Below are 17,646 nucleotides of genomic sequence, written 5' to 3' on the forward strand. Positions count from 1 at the left end.
CAGACAGAATCTAAAAGACACAATAATTTGACCACAAGTAAGTCTGAATCTGGCCAGGTCTGTTCATAAAAGTATGAAGAGATGGTGGTCGATACATGAAAGTGATCTGCTGGGAAGAGAAACTGGAAAGAACTCAAATAAGTTTGAAAAGAGACAAAGCTAGGATTATTCCACCTATTTTTGAGACTGATGAGACTGTGTTGTTGAGCTGCTGTGACCCCTGAGTTGGTAACTTTTGATGTTGCTCCTTATTTCTTTGCATCACATAAAGCTACTGTTCTTTTTGCACAAAGAATTCAGGTCAAGTATGAGTCCCAGAGATGGTATAAGAGAGTCATTGGTAAGTTTCCACAATAGGTTACAGTCATTCAACAAAGGAGAGAAGACCACTGGGCTCATATGCCCCTAGTTCTGAATAAGTGTCCAATTCCTAAAATCTAACTACCTTATTACACTTAAAAAGGACAACAGTGTATCATCCAAGCTGCTAAGCCTGAACAAGAGAAAAAATGGGAGAGGATGACGGCAGTCTTCATATATCTGAAGATCTGGGAAAGATGGAAAAAAAAAACGCCAGTTGGGGTAACTAGGCCCAGTGGTTTCTGTGTTATGACCAGACATTATGTGTTTGTCTTTGTGAAGCATGTTCTGGCAATGAGTGCTGTTGGGCTGTGAGGACTGCCTGTGAGAAGTTGATGGACACCCAGTGGGTGCTGCAGACTGGATTTGTGCTACCAGGTGGGAGAACGAGGCAGGCCCAAGAAGTTGCCCAATCCAACTCAGAATTCACTTTCTATGATCCATATACAATCTTTTCCATGTGGTCCCACTGCCACATGTCAACAGTCATACTGCAGAAGGTTCATTCCCTCACGCAGTGTCACATATCTGTGATGGTTATGCAAAGCAAGCTTACCTGCTGTCTGTTGTGTTTGAACACCATCTACCTGAGGCAGGGGCCCAAGTGTCCCTTCATCATCAAAGGCCAAAATTGGATTCAAAGGAATTTCTGGGCTCTCACTGTTGGCGACATCTAATCTGGATGATTTCGATCCAATGGGTAAGTTTATAATTTCCTCAAAATTTTCATTCTGAACAGATACTCCATTTTCACTTGGTTGTTTTTCCAAATTGGGAGTACTAGGGGATTTGAAAAATCAAAATTGAAAGGAATTAGCATTAAAATTGGAAAACACATTTAAAAAAACAAAAAAATATTTTATAATAAATAATTTTAGAATCAAATGTTAGACGGATTGACCATATCATTCACAAAAATGGTGAATTTTGACATATTTATATTTGACATTATTTGTAAAAATCTGTTCTTTTTGTTATAGAAATTTATAAAATGGAATAATTTATCATTTAGAATAGATCATTGTTTCAACACACATTTAACAATTTCTACTGCAGGCATTTTCACACACCTTTGTTTGATAAATAGTAGCCCTTGTTAGGTTCTTTACTTCAAAGATGAGGGGATTATAATTTCGGGATAAGGGGGATAATCTGTAGAGTCACAGAACTACTGAGACATGGTCCAGACTGAATGCATGACCTCCTGATCTCTGGTCCTGTGTTTTGTTCATTATGCCATTTTATATGCTACGTGGCTATTCAACTTCTAGGTCTTCCTGGGTAGCTCTGGCTTGCTAAAACATGTACATAATTTTATAGGTAAATTGTTTAAGACCAACCTAACCGGAATCTGATTCTCATTAATTCATGCTTAATATCTTGGATCTATTTTTGAGGTACATTCAATTGGCCATCAAATCCTTAATTTTCCACCTACAGTTTCTCTTTGGTTTTTTTCCTCTCTTTAAAACCTTCAAAACCAAATTGAAAGTCTTTTATATGTTCATTATTATGCTTTATAATGCAGTAAAAACAATGCCTGTGCAAATGAATGCTATCTTTTAAAAAAAATTTTTTTTAACATTTATTTTTGAGACAGAGACAGAACATGAACAGGGGAGGGCAGAGAGAGAGGGAGACACAGAATCAGAAACAGGCTCCAGGCTCCGAGCCATCAGCCCAGAGCCCGACGCGGGGCTCGAACTCATGGACTGCGACATCATGACCTGAGCTGAAGTCAGACGCTTAACTGACTGAGCCACTCAGGCGCCCCAAATGAATGCTATCTTAATTGTTCACTTTATGTGAGGGCAGCGTTAAACATAATATTTGCAATCTTCATAATTTGTTCAAGTGTGCAACTCAAAATGACCCTATTTGAGGTGCCTGGGTGGCTCAGTTGGTTAAACATTCGATTCTTGATATGGGCTCATGCTGTGATCTCTCAGTCACGGGATTGAGCCTCACATCAGGCTCTGTGCTGAGCACGGAGCCTGCTTGGGTTTCTTTCTCTCTCCTCCCCCTCTCATCCTCTCCCCTGCTCTTGCACTCTCTCTCTCAAAATAAAGAAACATTAAAAAAATGATTCCATTTGACAAAATTCTAGAGTTAAAACTGTCAAATGGAAAATGAAAAAGACTAAGAATATGAAGCAAAAATTGTGAAGGTTTTAACTTCGAATACATACTGATCATCAACTGAATATTTACCTATAGAAAGAGGTCTATGAAAAGAGGCCAAAGATCAGAATAGCAGATGTGTAGTATAGTGCCAACTGCTTGAACTTTAACATGTCAATTCATCTCTTTCTGTCTCCTTCCTAAATGGTAACATAAAGCTAATATACCTCAAATTTTTCCATTGCATCTTTTTTTGAGGAATCTGCTTCCCCCCCCCCCCTTATTGAGGAAATAGTTTACCTAATTGGTGAGAAATGAGGATTTTGTGGAACACATTCTCAAGCATTTATGATTTAGATATTTTGGTATATTTTTGTTAATCATTAAAACTTTTCTTCTTGAGAGAAAAAAAAAAAAAAGCCTGTCCTAAGTGTCTCACAACGTTATTGTAGGGTACACTGAAAGTATTATTTATGAGACTGTGAAATATAACATAAAAACATTATACAGACTCAGAGTATAATGGTGCTTTTTTGCTATTTCACCAAGGAGGCTTGTATCACTGGAGTCTGCAGGAGTGTGGGTGCAAGCGCGCGCGCGCACACACACACACACACACACACACACACACGCTTCACATTGCTGTTCTAAGTGCTTGGCCAGCCACCACACCCAGCCTCCAGGTTCTTTCCCAACACAAAGGCTTTCTGTAACCGGGGAAACAGTTTTGGTTCTCGTTCCAAAGAGATTTTCAGTAGAAGTTTTGGCAAAAGATACAGCAGAGGGGTGTGTCTCCAAGCCTCGTTCCTTGGTCATCCCCGCCGTCACCTTCTAGGCTTGCGTGTGCTAACAGGTGAACTGGCAACACCAACCCAGACTTGAGTCAACAGTTGACTTCATTTTCCCCTCCCACTCCTAGCTGACCTCCACACCCATTCTTACTTGTTAGCACAACTAGAGGAATGATTGTGCTATATGCTTTGGATGTCCAATTACTAAATGTTCAAAAGACACAGTGACCAGAAGAAATGATAAAACTGAAAATGAATCACTGGGGTTAGGGAATAGGCATCTGTATGTCCTCTCAGGGTAAGATCACCAGCTTTTGAATTCTTGTTCTTTGGTTATACTCTGGCAGCCGAAGCTGGGTGCAAGAGTCTTGAAGGCTGTGTACTTTGCTTGGTCCGTCTAAGATCTACCCGAAGAGGGGGCACCCGGCTGGCTCAGTTGATGCAGCATATGACTCTTGATCTTGGGAGTTGTGAGTTCAAACTCCACGTTGTGTGTAAAGATTACTTTAAAAAAATCTGCCCAGGGAAGGGGGCTAGGTTCATGGTAAAATCTGACAGTCCATACAGCTTACTGTAGCCAGGACCTTATTCTTTCTTAACATTTATTGTCATGTTATAGCAAGTAACTTTAAAATTAAAAGTGATACATTTCCTTCTGTTTGAATGACAGGTGTGTGGCAATGTTACTTTCCCTTTAGGGAAAACTAAAAACAATTATAAACTCCTAAGATTGGGAGGAAAACCACTAGGTCAAAAGTCAAAATTACTACAAATCATTTAAGATAGAAGGATCATTCTATTGAAAAGACAGCCCTCAGAGCCAAGAACAGGATGAAATGTCTTCTGGGTATTAGCAAGGTAAGACAGTGGCTCATGAGAATTTTTTAGCTACTAGAACAGATTCTCTGCTGGGGTTGGAAGAATATATCAGAATGACCCGAGAAACTTAATGTCTGTCCTCCCTCCTCCACACTCCATACATACTTGTACTCACACATTCATCTGTATCCTCTGTTTCTTGTTCCAAAGCAAGTTTGTTATCCACAAATAAATACTCTCCTCCATCCTATGGGCTCCCCCTCTATTAATACTCATTCTCAAGAACTAAAAATGGTTTCTGGAATAGGAATCATCCTGCCCAGGCTCCTTTATTTCTTTGTACCTTTAAAAGCTGGCCAGAGTTTTGGTAACTCCAACCCTCTTCAATTTACCTACTGTCAGTGGGGATCCTGTTGGGCAAGGAGAATTGTTTTCAGGCTTTAAAAGCACTGCACACCAAAGGCTGAGAGCAGGAGAAACCACAGGGGCCAGAAGTGTCACTCAGGCCCCTTGAGGCTGAAGAAAGGTTCAGGGTGTTCCTGGTGCAGGGTTTCTCTGCACCAGGAACTGCTGCTACTCCTAGTCCTAGCTGCTGGAAAATACTAGGAGGACACTATCATCCCAGGGTGCTTCCAGACCGTGTGCTGACATATCTCCAGGGGGAGATGGGGGTGAATATAACCCAGTTTACCGCACTCATTTATTTTTCCTGAAGAGAAGGTAAACCAATGTATTAGGTAGCCGAGGCATTAGGAAAAGTGAAACTCCTCCGATTCTGAATTAAAAATATTCATTCTTAGGACTGGAGTTTTCTAGTGAGAATAAACCCTGCTGCAGTGCTTATAGCATTTGTCGTGATGGATTTCCACAGAGGGTCACCCAGGTCAGGTTCTTGGGAAGGGACCCTGGGAACCTCCAGTTAGTGACTTAACTCACTAGTGAGCAGCCTGGAGGGATCTATGACTTTACTTTAGGTGCCTAGTAAGGTATTTAATAAACATATTGACGGATTACAAGAATTATGGAAGGCTTCATTGACCGTAATGCACTCAGGTAAAAACAATAACTTGGGAAGTGATTTCAAGGTGGACTTGAAACTGAGGGTAAAAGGGAACATCCATGGTTGTGATTTGTTTGTAACTTTAATGACGGGATTTCAGAAGTAATACTGTTTAAAAATACCAGCCCCCCACTGAAGCCAAGGGAGTGCGAGCGGGAAACTGTCTTATAGGGAAGAGTATGAAAGGTCAGTACGGGCAGGTCCTTCTCCAGGCAGGAGAGTCTCAGTGGCAGGTAGCCTCAGGGGTCAGTGCTAATATTAGTTGTATAGTAACTGGACATGGAGGAGGTAAAATTTAAGTATCCAGATCATGTTTATTCTGGGAAATGTAAGTTGTAAGAATAATCCCTTGAGGACAACGGGAAAAATCATTAAATGTAAACAACATAAAAGGCAGTGGGTTTAGAGACCTGTAAACTGAACCATCCTCAGAAGATGAAGACCTATCTATCAGTCACAAGGGAGGTAAGAGATCTGGGAATCTCTGTAAACTGGATCTGGGTGACACTGATTCCTCATGTTTTTGTGGTTAAAGAAAAGGCCAATAAAATGGGAGGCATGAGAAGGTGTGCTATCAGACACAATAAAAGCATTTTTTTATAACATGACACTGCAGCTACACCAGTGTTTGATGTCTTCTGGACACCGTACTTTAGAAGGATAAAGGTAAAATAACATCTGACATTTGTATAGTACAACAGTTTTCAGAGCCCCTTCACAGACAGTATTTCATTGGACCCTCCAGAACTTTGGGGGGGGGGGGAGCCTCTTCGTGTCCAGATGAGAAAACTAAGTCTTATTTAAGTAGGTTAATCCCAAAGTCTGAGAACAGAGATAAAACTAGGGAATCCAGCCTGGGAATTTTGGTTCTAAAGCTCTTCTTCCTCAACCTCACACTCATGCTGAAGAATCTCCAGAGAAATAGGACTAGAATGACAAAGAGCTGAGGAGGAGCCTTTTTTAAAGACAAGGTAAACTTGTCAGGTATTGTTTTCTTTTGCTTTTGCCTCCAAATTCATCCTTCATTCCTGCTCTGAAACTGGATGTGGGCCCTTGAAAAATTTTTTCCTTTTGACGTTAATTTATTTATTTAGAGAGAGAGAGAAAGTGCAAGTGGGAGAGGGACAGAGAGCCAGAGGGGGAGAGAGAGAGAGAATCCCAAGCAAGCTCCACACCGTCAGCGTGGAGCCTGATGCAGGGCTCGATCCCACGACTGTGAGATCATGACCTGAGTGGAAATCAAGAGTCAGACGCTTAACAGACTGAGCCACCCAGGTGGATGAGGGTCCTTTAAATAATCTTCCTTTGCCAGCTGGCACAATCTCCAAGCTTCGCCATTTAAGGCTGCTGGAGAGACGCTGCGCAAGGAAAACTGTGCTTCCTGGTTTGGTTGTGCTTGCTCGACAGGCTGCTGCGGCACATGCCTGTGGCATTCCCAGTTGTCTGCCCTCCGCAGTGCTATGAGGCTTCCCCAGCACCCAGCCCAGCCCCGGCAGCAAGAAGGGCTTCCCCGTGCACCTACCTAGGGCCGACTTGTGGTAGACAAGTCTCTGCCTCTACTGTTACACCTCTTGGTGAACAGCCTCCCCCAGCATTCTAGAGTAGATATCTGCCAAGTTCCACCATCAAGATACACGACAACTTCCTCACCATCTAGTGGGTCACGGCCATACCTTCTCGAACAAGGTCTGAATGGAAGCCATGGTGCAGGTGACTCTTCCTTGGGTGTGGCCCAGGGATGTGGCTGCTCTTTATACCTGCTATTTCTATATTCTTTTCTTTTTTATTAAAAAATTTTTTTAAATGTTTATTCAATTTTGAAAGAGACGGAGCATGAGCAGGGGAGGGGCAGAGAGAGAGAGAGACAGAAAATCTGAAGCAGGATCCAGGCTATGAACTGTCGGCACAGAGCCCAACGTGGGGCTGGGATGCATGAGCCGTGAGATCATGACCTAAGCTGAAGTCAGAAACTCAACCGACTGAGCCACCCACGTGCCCCTCCTCTATTCTTGAGTTCTCTTGACTTCCTACTAGCAATATGTTGTTGCTCTAATCCCAAGTAACAGTTAACTATTCTTTTTTTAAAAAAAATTTTTTTTTCAACGTTTATTTATTTTTGGGACAGAGAGAGACAGAGCATGAACGGGGGAGGGGCAGAGAGAGAGGGAGACACAGAATCGGAAGCAGGCTCCAGGCTCTGAGCCATCAGCCCAGAGCCTGACGCGGGGCTCGAACTCACGGACCGCGAGATCGTGACCTGGCTGAAGTCGGACGCTTAACCGACTGCGCCACCCAGGCGCCCCATCAGTTAACTATTCTTGAGTTAAACTTTCCTATTCAGATTAATCTCGCTGGTTTCTCTCTCCTGACTGATATACTAAGCACAGTAGGGATATTCAGTTTAAAAGATGAAAGAAAAAAAAAGAACAGAAACAAAACCTGTAAAATTACAAAAGGTATGGAAATTGTGAGAAAGGACTTATTCCCTAAAACCTAGTTTTTGACAACTATGGGTCCTAACCTTGAAACTGCACATAGGTTAGAAAAATAAAAAACGCTTCTTTCTGCACTTTTTGTTACTAAAAAAGATGAGGCTAAGTGAAAATACAAATTGTTTCAACATCAGTGGGCACAAATCCAAGGAAGATAAATTTAGAAATAACTGAGAGAATCAGAGTTTCTTGGGCTGCATCTCACAAACTCTGTATCATGCAACAGGAAACAACAGCACATTAAACACCCCCTATCGGCCAGAGTCGTTCAGAAATGGACTGTGTTCATGTTTCCATTCTGATAAAAATTTTTGAAAAAGCCCCCAAAGAATAGTCTGATCATCTACACAGCAGACTATCATAAAGCTGAGTTTTACACGATTTTAGTGCTTCACTTTGCATTAGTATTTCAGAGCATACTGTACCACATTATGTGGCAAGGGCTGATGACAAATGAACTGGGTTGAACTGGGCATATAAATATTGGGTTGGTGCCAAGTAAAAGCCAAGTGACGTCATGGTACACTGTATGAAAAGAGATTTGAGGTTTTAAAGCAGTTTAAATAGAGAAAAGCCACGGGTGAAATAAATGCAGAAGCTCACGGTAGCTAAGAACATCCCTCATGCCAATGGGATCAGTCAGTACCACGTGTATAAATGTCGGCTTGATTTCAGAAAAATATTCTTCACAATAAATGACCTCTTTTAATTTGAATAGTCTTGGGCTAGTAGTGTTATTTTTTGTTTTGGCTTTCTAAACAAATACAAGCTATTAACATTTTAAACCCAAGTTTATCTCTGTGAAAATAATAAAGGTACCTCTTATATAACTGGGAATCTGCTAGAATTTTTTTCCTTAAAGGGCAGGTACATGGGGCCAATGAATTTAATTGGTTAAGGTCATTCTAGTATTATATGCTAATGTTCATAGTTGATACTAATCAGGACCTGCCTATATTGTTAGGTGACAGTGGAAAAGTCTATGCTTATATTTTTCCTGATGGTTGACAGGGATCTTATCATACTACATGTATGACACAGGACAATGTGTCACCTGGGTGAAGAAGGATGACATCAGTAAGGTCATATTGCTATACTTTTTAATTATAAACTGTTGCTGTTCTGTGTGCAGAGGCTAAAAGAAAATCGAATTTTATCATCTATCTCAGTCTACATGGTACAATTATGTTTCAGGTATTTATATACATATTATTTACTTGATGATTTTACCACTGAAAAAAGTCAGCTAACGTGTAAACTATTGTTATTGATCAGATAAAATTATCAGTGGCTTACTAAACTTGTTCCTTATCGTAATAATGTGGTTCTCCCTGTGGTACTTTTTATTCTTTCATAAAAGTCTCCTTTTTTAAAGTAATGAATTGAACATCATAAATTATAGCGGCTGGGGATGAATATTTTATTTGAAAATCAAGCTGTAACTAAAAGAATAAAGTATGACTTAATATATATCTTGGGTAATGACAATAAATTTATTCAACGTAGTTGAAAGCTTATTAATAAGATCTCTCTTAGGAAAGTTCCTCTCTTTGGTATTATAGTGGGAAAAATAAAGATTTTACTGTTCCAGAAATGTATCAATGGATGTCTTATGACTTATGAACATCTTAGGATGTCTGTCTTAGGATGACCCATCTTTTCATTGCTGCCAATATTACAAAATGTCGTGCAATGTGTGTTTTTAGATTAAGAAAAAAATTAACTTGAAGACCTTCAATTTTCTGATGGCAACAAAGACTCTGGCATTAAAGACAGAATAACTTATAGAACATAAAAAAAGTCATAGAACATTAAAAAAAGTCATAGCTGAAATTTTTTGAACAGTATTACAAATATTTCTAAAATTTCTCTATGACTGGAGTTTTAGGCCTAGGCTAGGATCACCCTGATTTTTCATTTTTGAGTGCTCTTATGATGCTGTCGATATAAATGCCAAAGAAGAGAAAGGAAATCTTTTTTCAACCCACAATTCTTTCTTGACTGTTGTTAGCAACCGTTTGTTTCTTCTATAAGAAGCCCTACTACCAATATAAGAATTATTGGCATCGAAATTATTTTCCTGGAGAACCAACTGTGACTTACTAGATCATTCTGTATGGTAAAAATACAGCAGTTATATGCCATCAAAAGATATGAATATGGTCTAGATCATGTTAAATATATACAAACAAATTCTTCCCCGTAATTTTCTTTAACAGGCACACACAGACCTGACTATCCACATATATTTTTTAATGGCTTATTTATTTTGAGAGAGAGAGAGAGAAGTGAAGAGAGAGGGAGAGAGAGAGTTCTCCAGCATGCTCCACACTCAGCGCGTAAGATCATGACCTGAGCCACCCACCCACAACCATGAGATTATGACCTGAGCCTAAATCAAGAGTCAGACACTTAACCCACTGAACTACCCAGGCACCCCAAACCTATCACATTTAAGGACTTCAGTAAAAAGATATTTTGCCTTTTTCTGAGTATGGAATTACTAGCTCTACCCAAAGTTAATGAACCCAAATAAAAATAAATCTTTATGTTAACATTTTGGAATTCCGTCAGGCCTAAGAAGTTCTGGTGGGATTAGTGCTCTGCTCTAATGCGCATCGGTAGAAAAGACCCGGTTGTCTAACTCACCTCTCCACAGTCACTTTTGATTGGTGTGAGGTAACGGCATGTGGGCTGGCCACTGGTTCTCCATTTCCTGAAGAGTCTGTCAGACACGGAAGGGCAGATACCACTGAACATAACAGCAAAGAGGAGGGGACAAAGGGTTACTGCTACTCTATGGTCAAACCCAAACCCCAGGAGCCAGCATGCCTGCATTTATCTCCTGGCTCTGCTACTTGCCACCTGTGTGACCTTGGGCAGGCCACAAACTCGGTGCCTCCCACTTCCTCCCGGATAAGAATACCTACCTCACAGCACTATGGTGAGAATTAAACGTATTAACATATGCGGAGTACTTACAACAGTGTCCAGCACGGTATGAGGGTGGCAATCAGTGTTGGGTGTTATTTTTGCTTGCACTGAATAGACTTTGGACAGAAAGTATATAATGCTGAAACCAAAGCAACTGGTGAAGACAGCAGTAAGCTGACCTGATCAGGCTGACAGTGAGTATCTTTAGATTTGGAGCAAATCACCATGAACTACCTCAAGTGATGAGAAATATTTTTTTAAACTCAGTTTAATTCTAGATGCACTTAGAAGATAAGAGTTTCACAAATGGAAGGCCAGTGAACTGTACCTAGCTGTGCCACCTCTTCATTCAGTGCTTCACTTCGCAGTCCAGCGTAAGCCAACAATATTGATGACAGACTCTAAAATCTGGGCCTGGGTTCCTTAAAGTCTTGTAAACCTTCATAAAGGTCTGAGTTCCAAGGAAGTCTCGTTTCACAGCATAGCACGAGGTCAGTAACACTGCTAGAGGTACAGGGAGTCTGATAACTGAACTTTATTAAAGATGCCAGAATTTGCCAAGTTGGTAGTCGGCAGCCTCGGAGATTACCGATAGGTCTGAAAACTCACCTGCCTGCCTGCCCTCGAATTCTCTTTGGAGCCCTGGCAACAGCATTCAGCCCTCAACCACACATGAGACTGGACAAAGAGGGATCTTTGTTAGCCAGATAAACCTCAGGCCCTTTTCAGCATATGAACTCAAACCAGACTTATTGTGAGTGTTGATAAACACAGATAGGATGATTGGCAAGTTTCACCTTCCCTGTTGCCTTGGTGGATTCTCGAGCTGAGGTACAAAGAATACTGAAAGAATTGTTAAAGGAATAGCAGGAAGGGGGAAGATGGAAAAACAAAGAAAAAAAACAAGGAAACTGGCCATGCACGAACTACAGCATCAGCCCCTCAAATAACCCTGCGATGGTGCAATTTACATCCTAAAATGCTCATTCTGATAACTCACGGGGGGTTACGCCTTCATAGGGTTGCCACGTATTACAAGATTTGCAATAATGCAGTGGGGTTAATAGGCGATCACAAGGGTTATCTTCCAAACAAATATAATTAGGGCATCTTTAAAAACCATGAAAAGTCTACTATGAAGGAATCATGAAATCATTTGATTAGTCCAGTCTTAAAAGAAAAAAAAACAGCAAAGGAAAGTGGGGTATCTCTGGTCCTTTCTTATCATATTGATATTGCAGATGAGGAAAGAGGAAGGCTACACGATGGGCTCTCTACCTACCACCTGTATGTACAATCACAGAGGAAGAGTTACGAGCTTGCAATGCAGCTCTGGGAGCTGGGTTGGTCACACTGCTCCTCGGGGGAAGGGAACTGGCCTGGCCTGTCCCACGGACTCCCAGCACCTGCAAGGAGGCCTGGCACACGGCAGGTCTCTGGAAATGCTTGCTGACTCCAAGATAAAGCACTCAACCTCACAAAGCTGCAGTGGAAGTTCAACAAGAAAATGTATGCAGGATGTATATACATCCTGGCACAAAGAGGCCCCTTAATAAATACTAATTGAACCTGGGTACTAACACACTAAGGCAACTTTTATTTAAAGCAAATTTCTTTGAAAATCACCAAGAAGTTAATGATCTCTGTCCAAAGCCTATAGGTCTCAACAACTTTCTAATGAAATTTTAACTCTATTCTGAAATCAGAAGTTAAAAAAGCATAAATTCTTTTTTGAGAACTGCTGTAAATACAAGTTTTCAAAATGTGTACGTTTAGAGTACTTAAGAGCAAATATACATACATGCTAATTTAGCAGACAGTAAATGATAAATGAAATTTAATTTTATAACACCAACAAAATTCTTCTCATCATGTGTGTATATATATTTATGTGTGTATACACACAGGGATATACAAATCTATATCCACAGATATGGATACTTATAATGTGAAGTGATTTAAGATATTAAGCACACCATTAGAGTATAAACTAATATGACAAAACATCTGCCACAAATGCAAGAGCGTTTTCCATAAGGGGAAAATCTGCGGACTAGAGGACACACACCTAAGCTTCCGCACATCAATGAGTAACTTTTTTGTGTGTAACCAATCAGAAATATCTTGATCTCTAGAGAGTTAATTCAAAAACTCTTGTCTACATTTGAATTTATTTGAATTCACTGAAGCAAATACCTGGTTCTCCAGTGAGAGCTCCCTTGGTTATATCTCCGTTTCTCTGATCAACAGTTTTCTACAAAAAAAAAAAAAAAAAGAGATTTTTTTTAATGTTAAAGTTAGAAGTGAAAGGAAAAAAAAAGTTATTAGGAATAGTTTAAAAACAGCCATCTCGGTACCTTATCTGTAGGTTCTGTTCGTCTTGTTCTTTTCATAATCTCCTCAAGTCGCTACAAGGAAGGGAGAATTGAGCAAAAGGATCAAATCCAGAAAGAAGGCTAGCCTGGCACATTTCACTAAGCAAATGGGTCATTAAAACACTTCTGTTACTTTGGGTAATTATAATACACACTGCTTTGGCCTAATTGGCATTATTCACAAAGCTGGAACTGACTGAAGGCACATGAATCAGAAGGAACTGTTTATGGTGAGCGCCCCACTATGAAGACTGATTTCTTTGGAGGAGATGATGAATCCTGAGAGCTACCCTACCCTTGATCCCAACAGGACTCTTCTTACATGGTCCACCTTCCTTCTGCCCTGTAACGGAACATTATAACCTTTATTTATTTACAAAGCTTTCCTTGCGGGGAGGGGTCGAATTCATTACTAAAATGTCTCGTAAGTGGATTAAACAAGCAGAGCACGAGCAGAACACACGTGCTTTCTGAGAGCAGTGAGCTAGTGTCTGGGTCCTCCCGTGGCTTCAAGTCAGGGGAAGAATGGGCACAGTTAGCATCCCAGGTTTCCGCGTTAGATGCAATCACCTTCTTTCTTTCCAGGCGCTCCTGCTCTTCTCTCTGGAAGTGCTTCTCCCGCTCCTGCCGAACCCTCTCTGCTTCCTCCCGAACGCGAGCTTCTTCTTCCTTCTGGAAACAAGAAGGCGGCCTGTGCTTCTGGCCATGCCCCCATCCCTGGGGTGGGGGTGGGGGTGGGGGGTGAGGAGGGGGCTCCCGGAGGTGGGAGCGCGCGGGCGCGCGGAGAAGTGCAAGAGGCGAGCGCGTGCACGAGACGGGGCGGGAGGACTTGCACCCCCACCCTGGACACTCTCCCCCCTCCCCAGGGCCCCGCCGGGCGGACCCCTACCTGCTTCTGCGCGCGCTCCTCGCCCTCGCGCTCGCGCCGCTCCCGCTCCTCCTCCGCTTGCCGGCGCAGCTGCTCTTCCCGCTGCCGGGCCTGCTCGGCCTCCAGCCGGCGGGCCTCCTCCTCGCGCCGCGCCCGCTCCTCCGCCACCTTCTGCGCCAGCTCCTCTTTCTTTTGTCTGCAAAAAGACACGCGAGGGGGGCTCCCTGGACAGAGGCTCGGGTTTGTGGCTCCAGCAGGGGCAGTCTGTTCTGAGGGCTGGGGGGGTAGGGGGGAATCTCCACTGGGGACGCTCAGCGTGGTTCGTGGTCAAAACGTGAAGCCACCCTCCATGCTTCATCTTTCCGGCCTCATGTGGCCTTGTAGTAAACAGAAAACGAGACCACTAGTATTTCGAGAGCGCTTGTTTTGTGGAAGTCCGTGCAACTTAATTATCCTTAAAGGCCGAGACTTGTTTAATCCACTAACGAGAGATTTTAGTAATGAATTCGACCCCCTACCCGCAAGGAAAGCTTTGTAATAAATAAAGGTTATAATGTTCCGTTACAGGGCAGGAGGAAGGTGGACCATGTAAGAAGAGTCCTGTTGGGATCAAGGGTAGGGAACGTCCAAGATCGCTGTCAGCACAGGGGCTGTGGTCCTACCCCCCCCCCCCCCCCCCCCCGCCCCCAGGCCCCCAAGGTGCTGTTGTGCTTATTTGAAGAACAATTTGCATTGACATTGGTTTTTTTTAGCCCCAGGAGGAGGCCAACTAAGCAAACTGTCCCTCCAGCAAACTAGCAGGCAATCATGTGGACATTTAACTGTCTCACCCAGCTACTCTGAGAGTTCTATCTAGAAGAAACCATGAACTCTTACTATGCAGCTTTAAAACGATAATTAGGAAGATAATAAGGAAATATGGAGATCAGAAATATGTTCAGTAAAAAAAAAATCAGAGTGCACAGCTGTACCTCCACTGTGCTTAGAATTATGTAAATAGATGTCTGTGTGTACATACTTATGTACGTTTATAAACCTGCACACTGTTCAGAGACTGGAAAGGATGATCTCAAATCCACTCTTCCAATTATTGAAAACTGGTAAGATGATGGACAGATTTTTTTCCTTGAAGCCTTTCCCCATCAGTGTTGTGGCACTGTCAGTATAATAAGAAAATGTGATTTAAAAAAAAAAATCACTTAGCGGTCAGAGACACGATTGTGAAGCAGCTAATCCGTTCACCATCATGACTGCCACCACCTCTCGTGTCTCTCAGACGGAAGACTTAATCCCAGGTATCCCTAGGAGGTCACCGCTCATTGAGCACGGTCACCGCTTTACCTTTCCAGCTCTTCCCTCTCCCTCTTCTCCCTTTCCTCCTTCTCTCTCTGCTCCCGGGCCAGCCGCCTCTTCTCAGCTAGCAGCCTCGTGGCCTCTTCCGGGTCGGTGGTGCCCGCAGAGGTCTTGGGAGAAGCGCAAGCAGTCACAGTGGATGGCGAGGCTGGGGCTGAGGCTGGGGCTGGGACCGGCGCTGGAGCGGGGGCCGCGGGGGCCACGGCTGGGGCTGAAGCAGCTGTACAAACAGGTACAATGAGAAAACCAACTGGAAACAAAACCCAAAGAACAAAACAAAAACTAGCATTCCCCACACCCCAGGCCTAGAATTCATCATTGTAAAAGAAAAGGGAATGTTTAGTATCGTGTGTTCTCATGGTTTCACCGTATTCTGTTTGTAACCAAGCAACATAACAAAAAGGTGCATGTGTAAGTGAACCATCCTACAGGGCTGATGCTCTGTCACCAAGTCCTATTTTTATACAAGTTCATCAGTTAACAACATGTATCGAGTGTGTACTCGGTAGAGAGCCTCATGTTAGGCTCTGTGGGAAGTTATACCCTGAGCAAAAAGATGAGATCTTCCATTTGCCTTTCGTTACATTAAAAAGATCCCTTTTCTTAGTGACTATTCATTACTAGAGGACTAAAGCCTTTCTATGAGTTTCCTCAGCGTCTCTGCCACGAGCCCAGGTTCAGGCTGGGAAGATGACACCTGACGAAGAGGTCCCTTTTGTCTACCCACAGCTGTCTCCAGGTCTGAGGTGGGAGGAGCCATAGGCCTCTTCAGGAGCCAGTGCTAGTATTCCCATACATTTGGGGCTCCACTGTCTGTCCTGATGCCAGGATGGAGCACCAGTCCCATGGCCTTATTCAGATTCAGGAAACGGCCGAGAGAGCTGATCCGGGAGGGAGTCCATGCAGATGCACCTGCTGTGAGATGTGATCTCTAGCATTCTAGACCCTCCTCTCAAGATTCACCTATCTCCTTCTGCCCCTACACATTTTTTCTTTGTCCTCAGGACACTTTTTGGCCTTTCTCTTCTACCCCTTTCCATGCAAACAAATACTGGACTCTTCCATTGTCTAACGACACTGTTGCCTGTCCTGAGTCATCTATTCTTTCTTTGCTCCTACCACCTACCTTCAGATTAAGTCTTAAGGAGAAAACTTTTGAACAAAGACAATTTTCAGCAAGAAATACTGAATTCCCAGTTCTAGGTGATTTTTAAATTCTAGATAGTGTCTGGTTTCGCCTGGTAGAGAGGAGATCCATTGGGTCTTCTGAAACAAATTCTGTCAAGCATAGAGGCTAGCCAGTGGTCCTGAAACTCCTGTAGGCACAGGAAAACTGGCCATTCTGTATTCTGTCTGGCAATCCTGCACCGGAATTGATGGCTAAGCTCAGTGTCTTTCTGACTCCCTGGAGCTAGCATCTACTTGGATTCAGTAGGTCTGAGGTAGGACCAGGGCTCTGTACATTAAAACATCATAGAAATCGTGGATCAAAAATATTTCCGTAAGATCTTCCTTCTAAAAGGTGGAACTCACACCCTTCCCTTGAGTGTAAGTTGAACCTAGTGACTTGCTTCTAATGAATAGAAGATGACTGAAATTGTGACTTCTGTGTGTAGGACTTCTGAGACTAGGCACAAAAGGTGTGGCTTCCTCGTGATGCTCTCTCTCAGATCGTGCTCTCTGGGGAAAGCCAGGAAGTCCAGCGGATGGACTGTAAGGATATCAAGTAACCCAGGTTCATGGGTCATGAAATGGAGCTCAGCCATGTGTATGCACCACCTGCCAACAACCCAACGAAGCTGCTTCCAAACTCCTGATCCAAGAATCTGTGTGACATGACATAGTAACTGCTGTTATAAGCTGCATAGTTTTAGCAAAATTTGTTACACAGCAATAGATAACGAATACAAACGATCCTGATGCAGGTGGTCTGAACACCACATTCTGTGAAACACTGGATTCAGCCAATAAAAGGAGTCATAAACTCTACCTGAATTAATATACTATGGCTCCAAAAATAGGATTTTGATTGGATGATTCTTTGTATGTAAAACAAAATCACACTTAGGAAAAGTTCGCAAAATTAAGCTCAATAAAATTTCCAAGTCCCCAGTAAGAGCAAGCAACCCACACTCCATCACAAGTCAGCTGAATCTTACCAGGAGCAGCCTCTGGTTTGACAGGTGTCCCCTCTTCAACTGTGGCTTCTTCCACCTTCACTAAAGGTGCTCTGCCCTTAAGTGATGGCTCACTGGCAACTTTCTGGGGTTCCTTCTCGGGTTCTTTTCTCTCAGATTCCACTCTGACTTCTCTCTTGACAGGGCGGATGTTGCCAGGGGATGGGGGCCGGACCTGGGCAGGGGTAGCTTTGACTGATCCGGGAGGCAAGGAGGAGGCTGGTCTGGGTGTGCCAGGCAGATGAGGAAAGGACTTGGATGGAAGCCTGGGTGACAAACAGTGGCAAGAGGACGGGA

At 42.8% G+C, this 17,646-nt stretch overlaps 1 protein-coding gene across 11 annotated transcripts in view; it reads right to left on the reverse strand.

The window, feature by feature from the left end:
- Window positions 1-17,646, reverse strand: part of MAP7 (microtubule associated protein 7) — a 178,779-nt gene that overhangs the window by 2,358 nt on the left and 158,775 nt on the right. For 10 of the 11 annotated variants that reach the window (XM_023254429.2, XM_045058102.1, XM_023254426.2 and 7 more), the window contains 8 exons: window positions 17,332-17,615; window positions 15,161-15,392; window positions 13,841-14,015; window positions 13,522-13,623; window positions 12,934-12,984; window positions 12,773-12,830; window positions 10,292-10,394; window positions 917-1,140 (listed from right to left, as the gene is read on the reverse strand). In XM_023254429.2, the coding sequence (XP_023110197.2) occupies window positions 917-1,140; window positions 10,292-10,394; window positions 12,773-12,830; window positions 12,934-12,984; window positions 13,522-13,623; window positions 13,841-14,015; window positions 15,161-15,392; window positions 17,332-17,615 (1,229 nt within the window). The remainder of the gene's footprint in view (window positions 1-916; window positions 1,141-10,291; window positions 10,395-12,772; window positions 12,831-12,933; window positions 12,985-13,521; window positions 13,624-13,840; window positions 14,016-15,160; window positions 15,393-17,331; window positions 17,616-17,646) is intronic. The other variant, XM_023254428.2, reaches the window with a different exon arrangement.

The sequence above is a fragment of the Felis catus genome, chromosome B2 (genome assembly GCF_018350175.1).
Source record: "Felis catus isolate Fca126 chromosome B2, F.catus_Fca126_mat1.0, whole genome shotgun sequence".
Lineage (NCBI taxonomy): Eukaryota > Metazoa > Chordata > Mammalia > Carnivora > Felidae > Felis > Felis catus.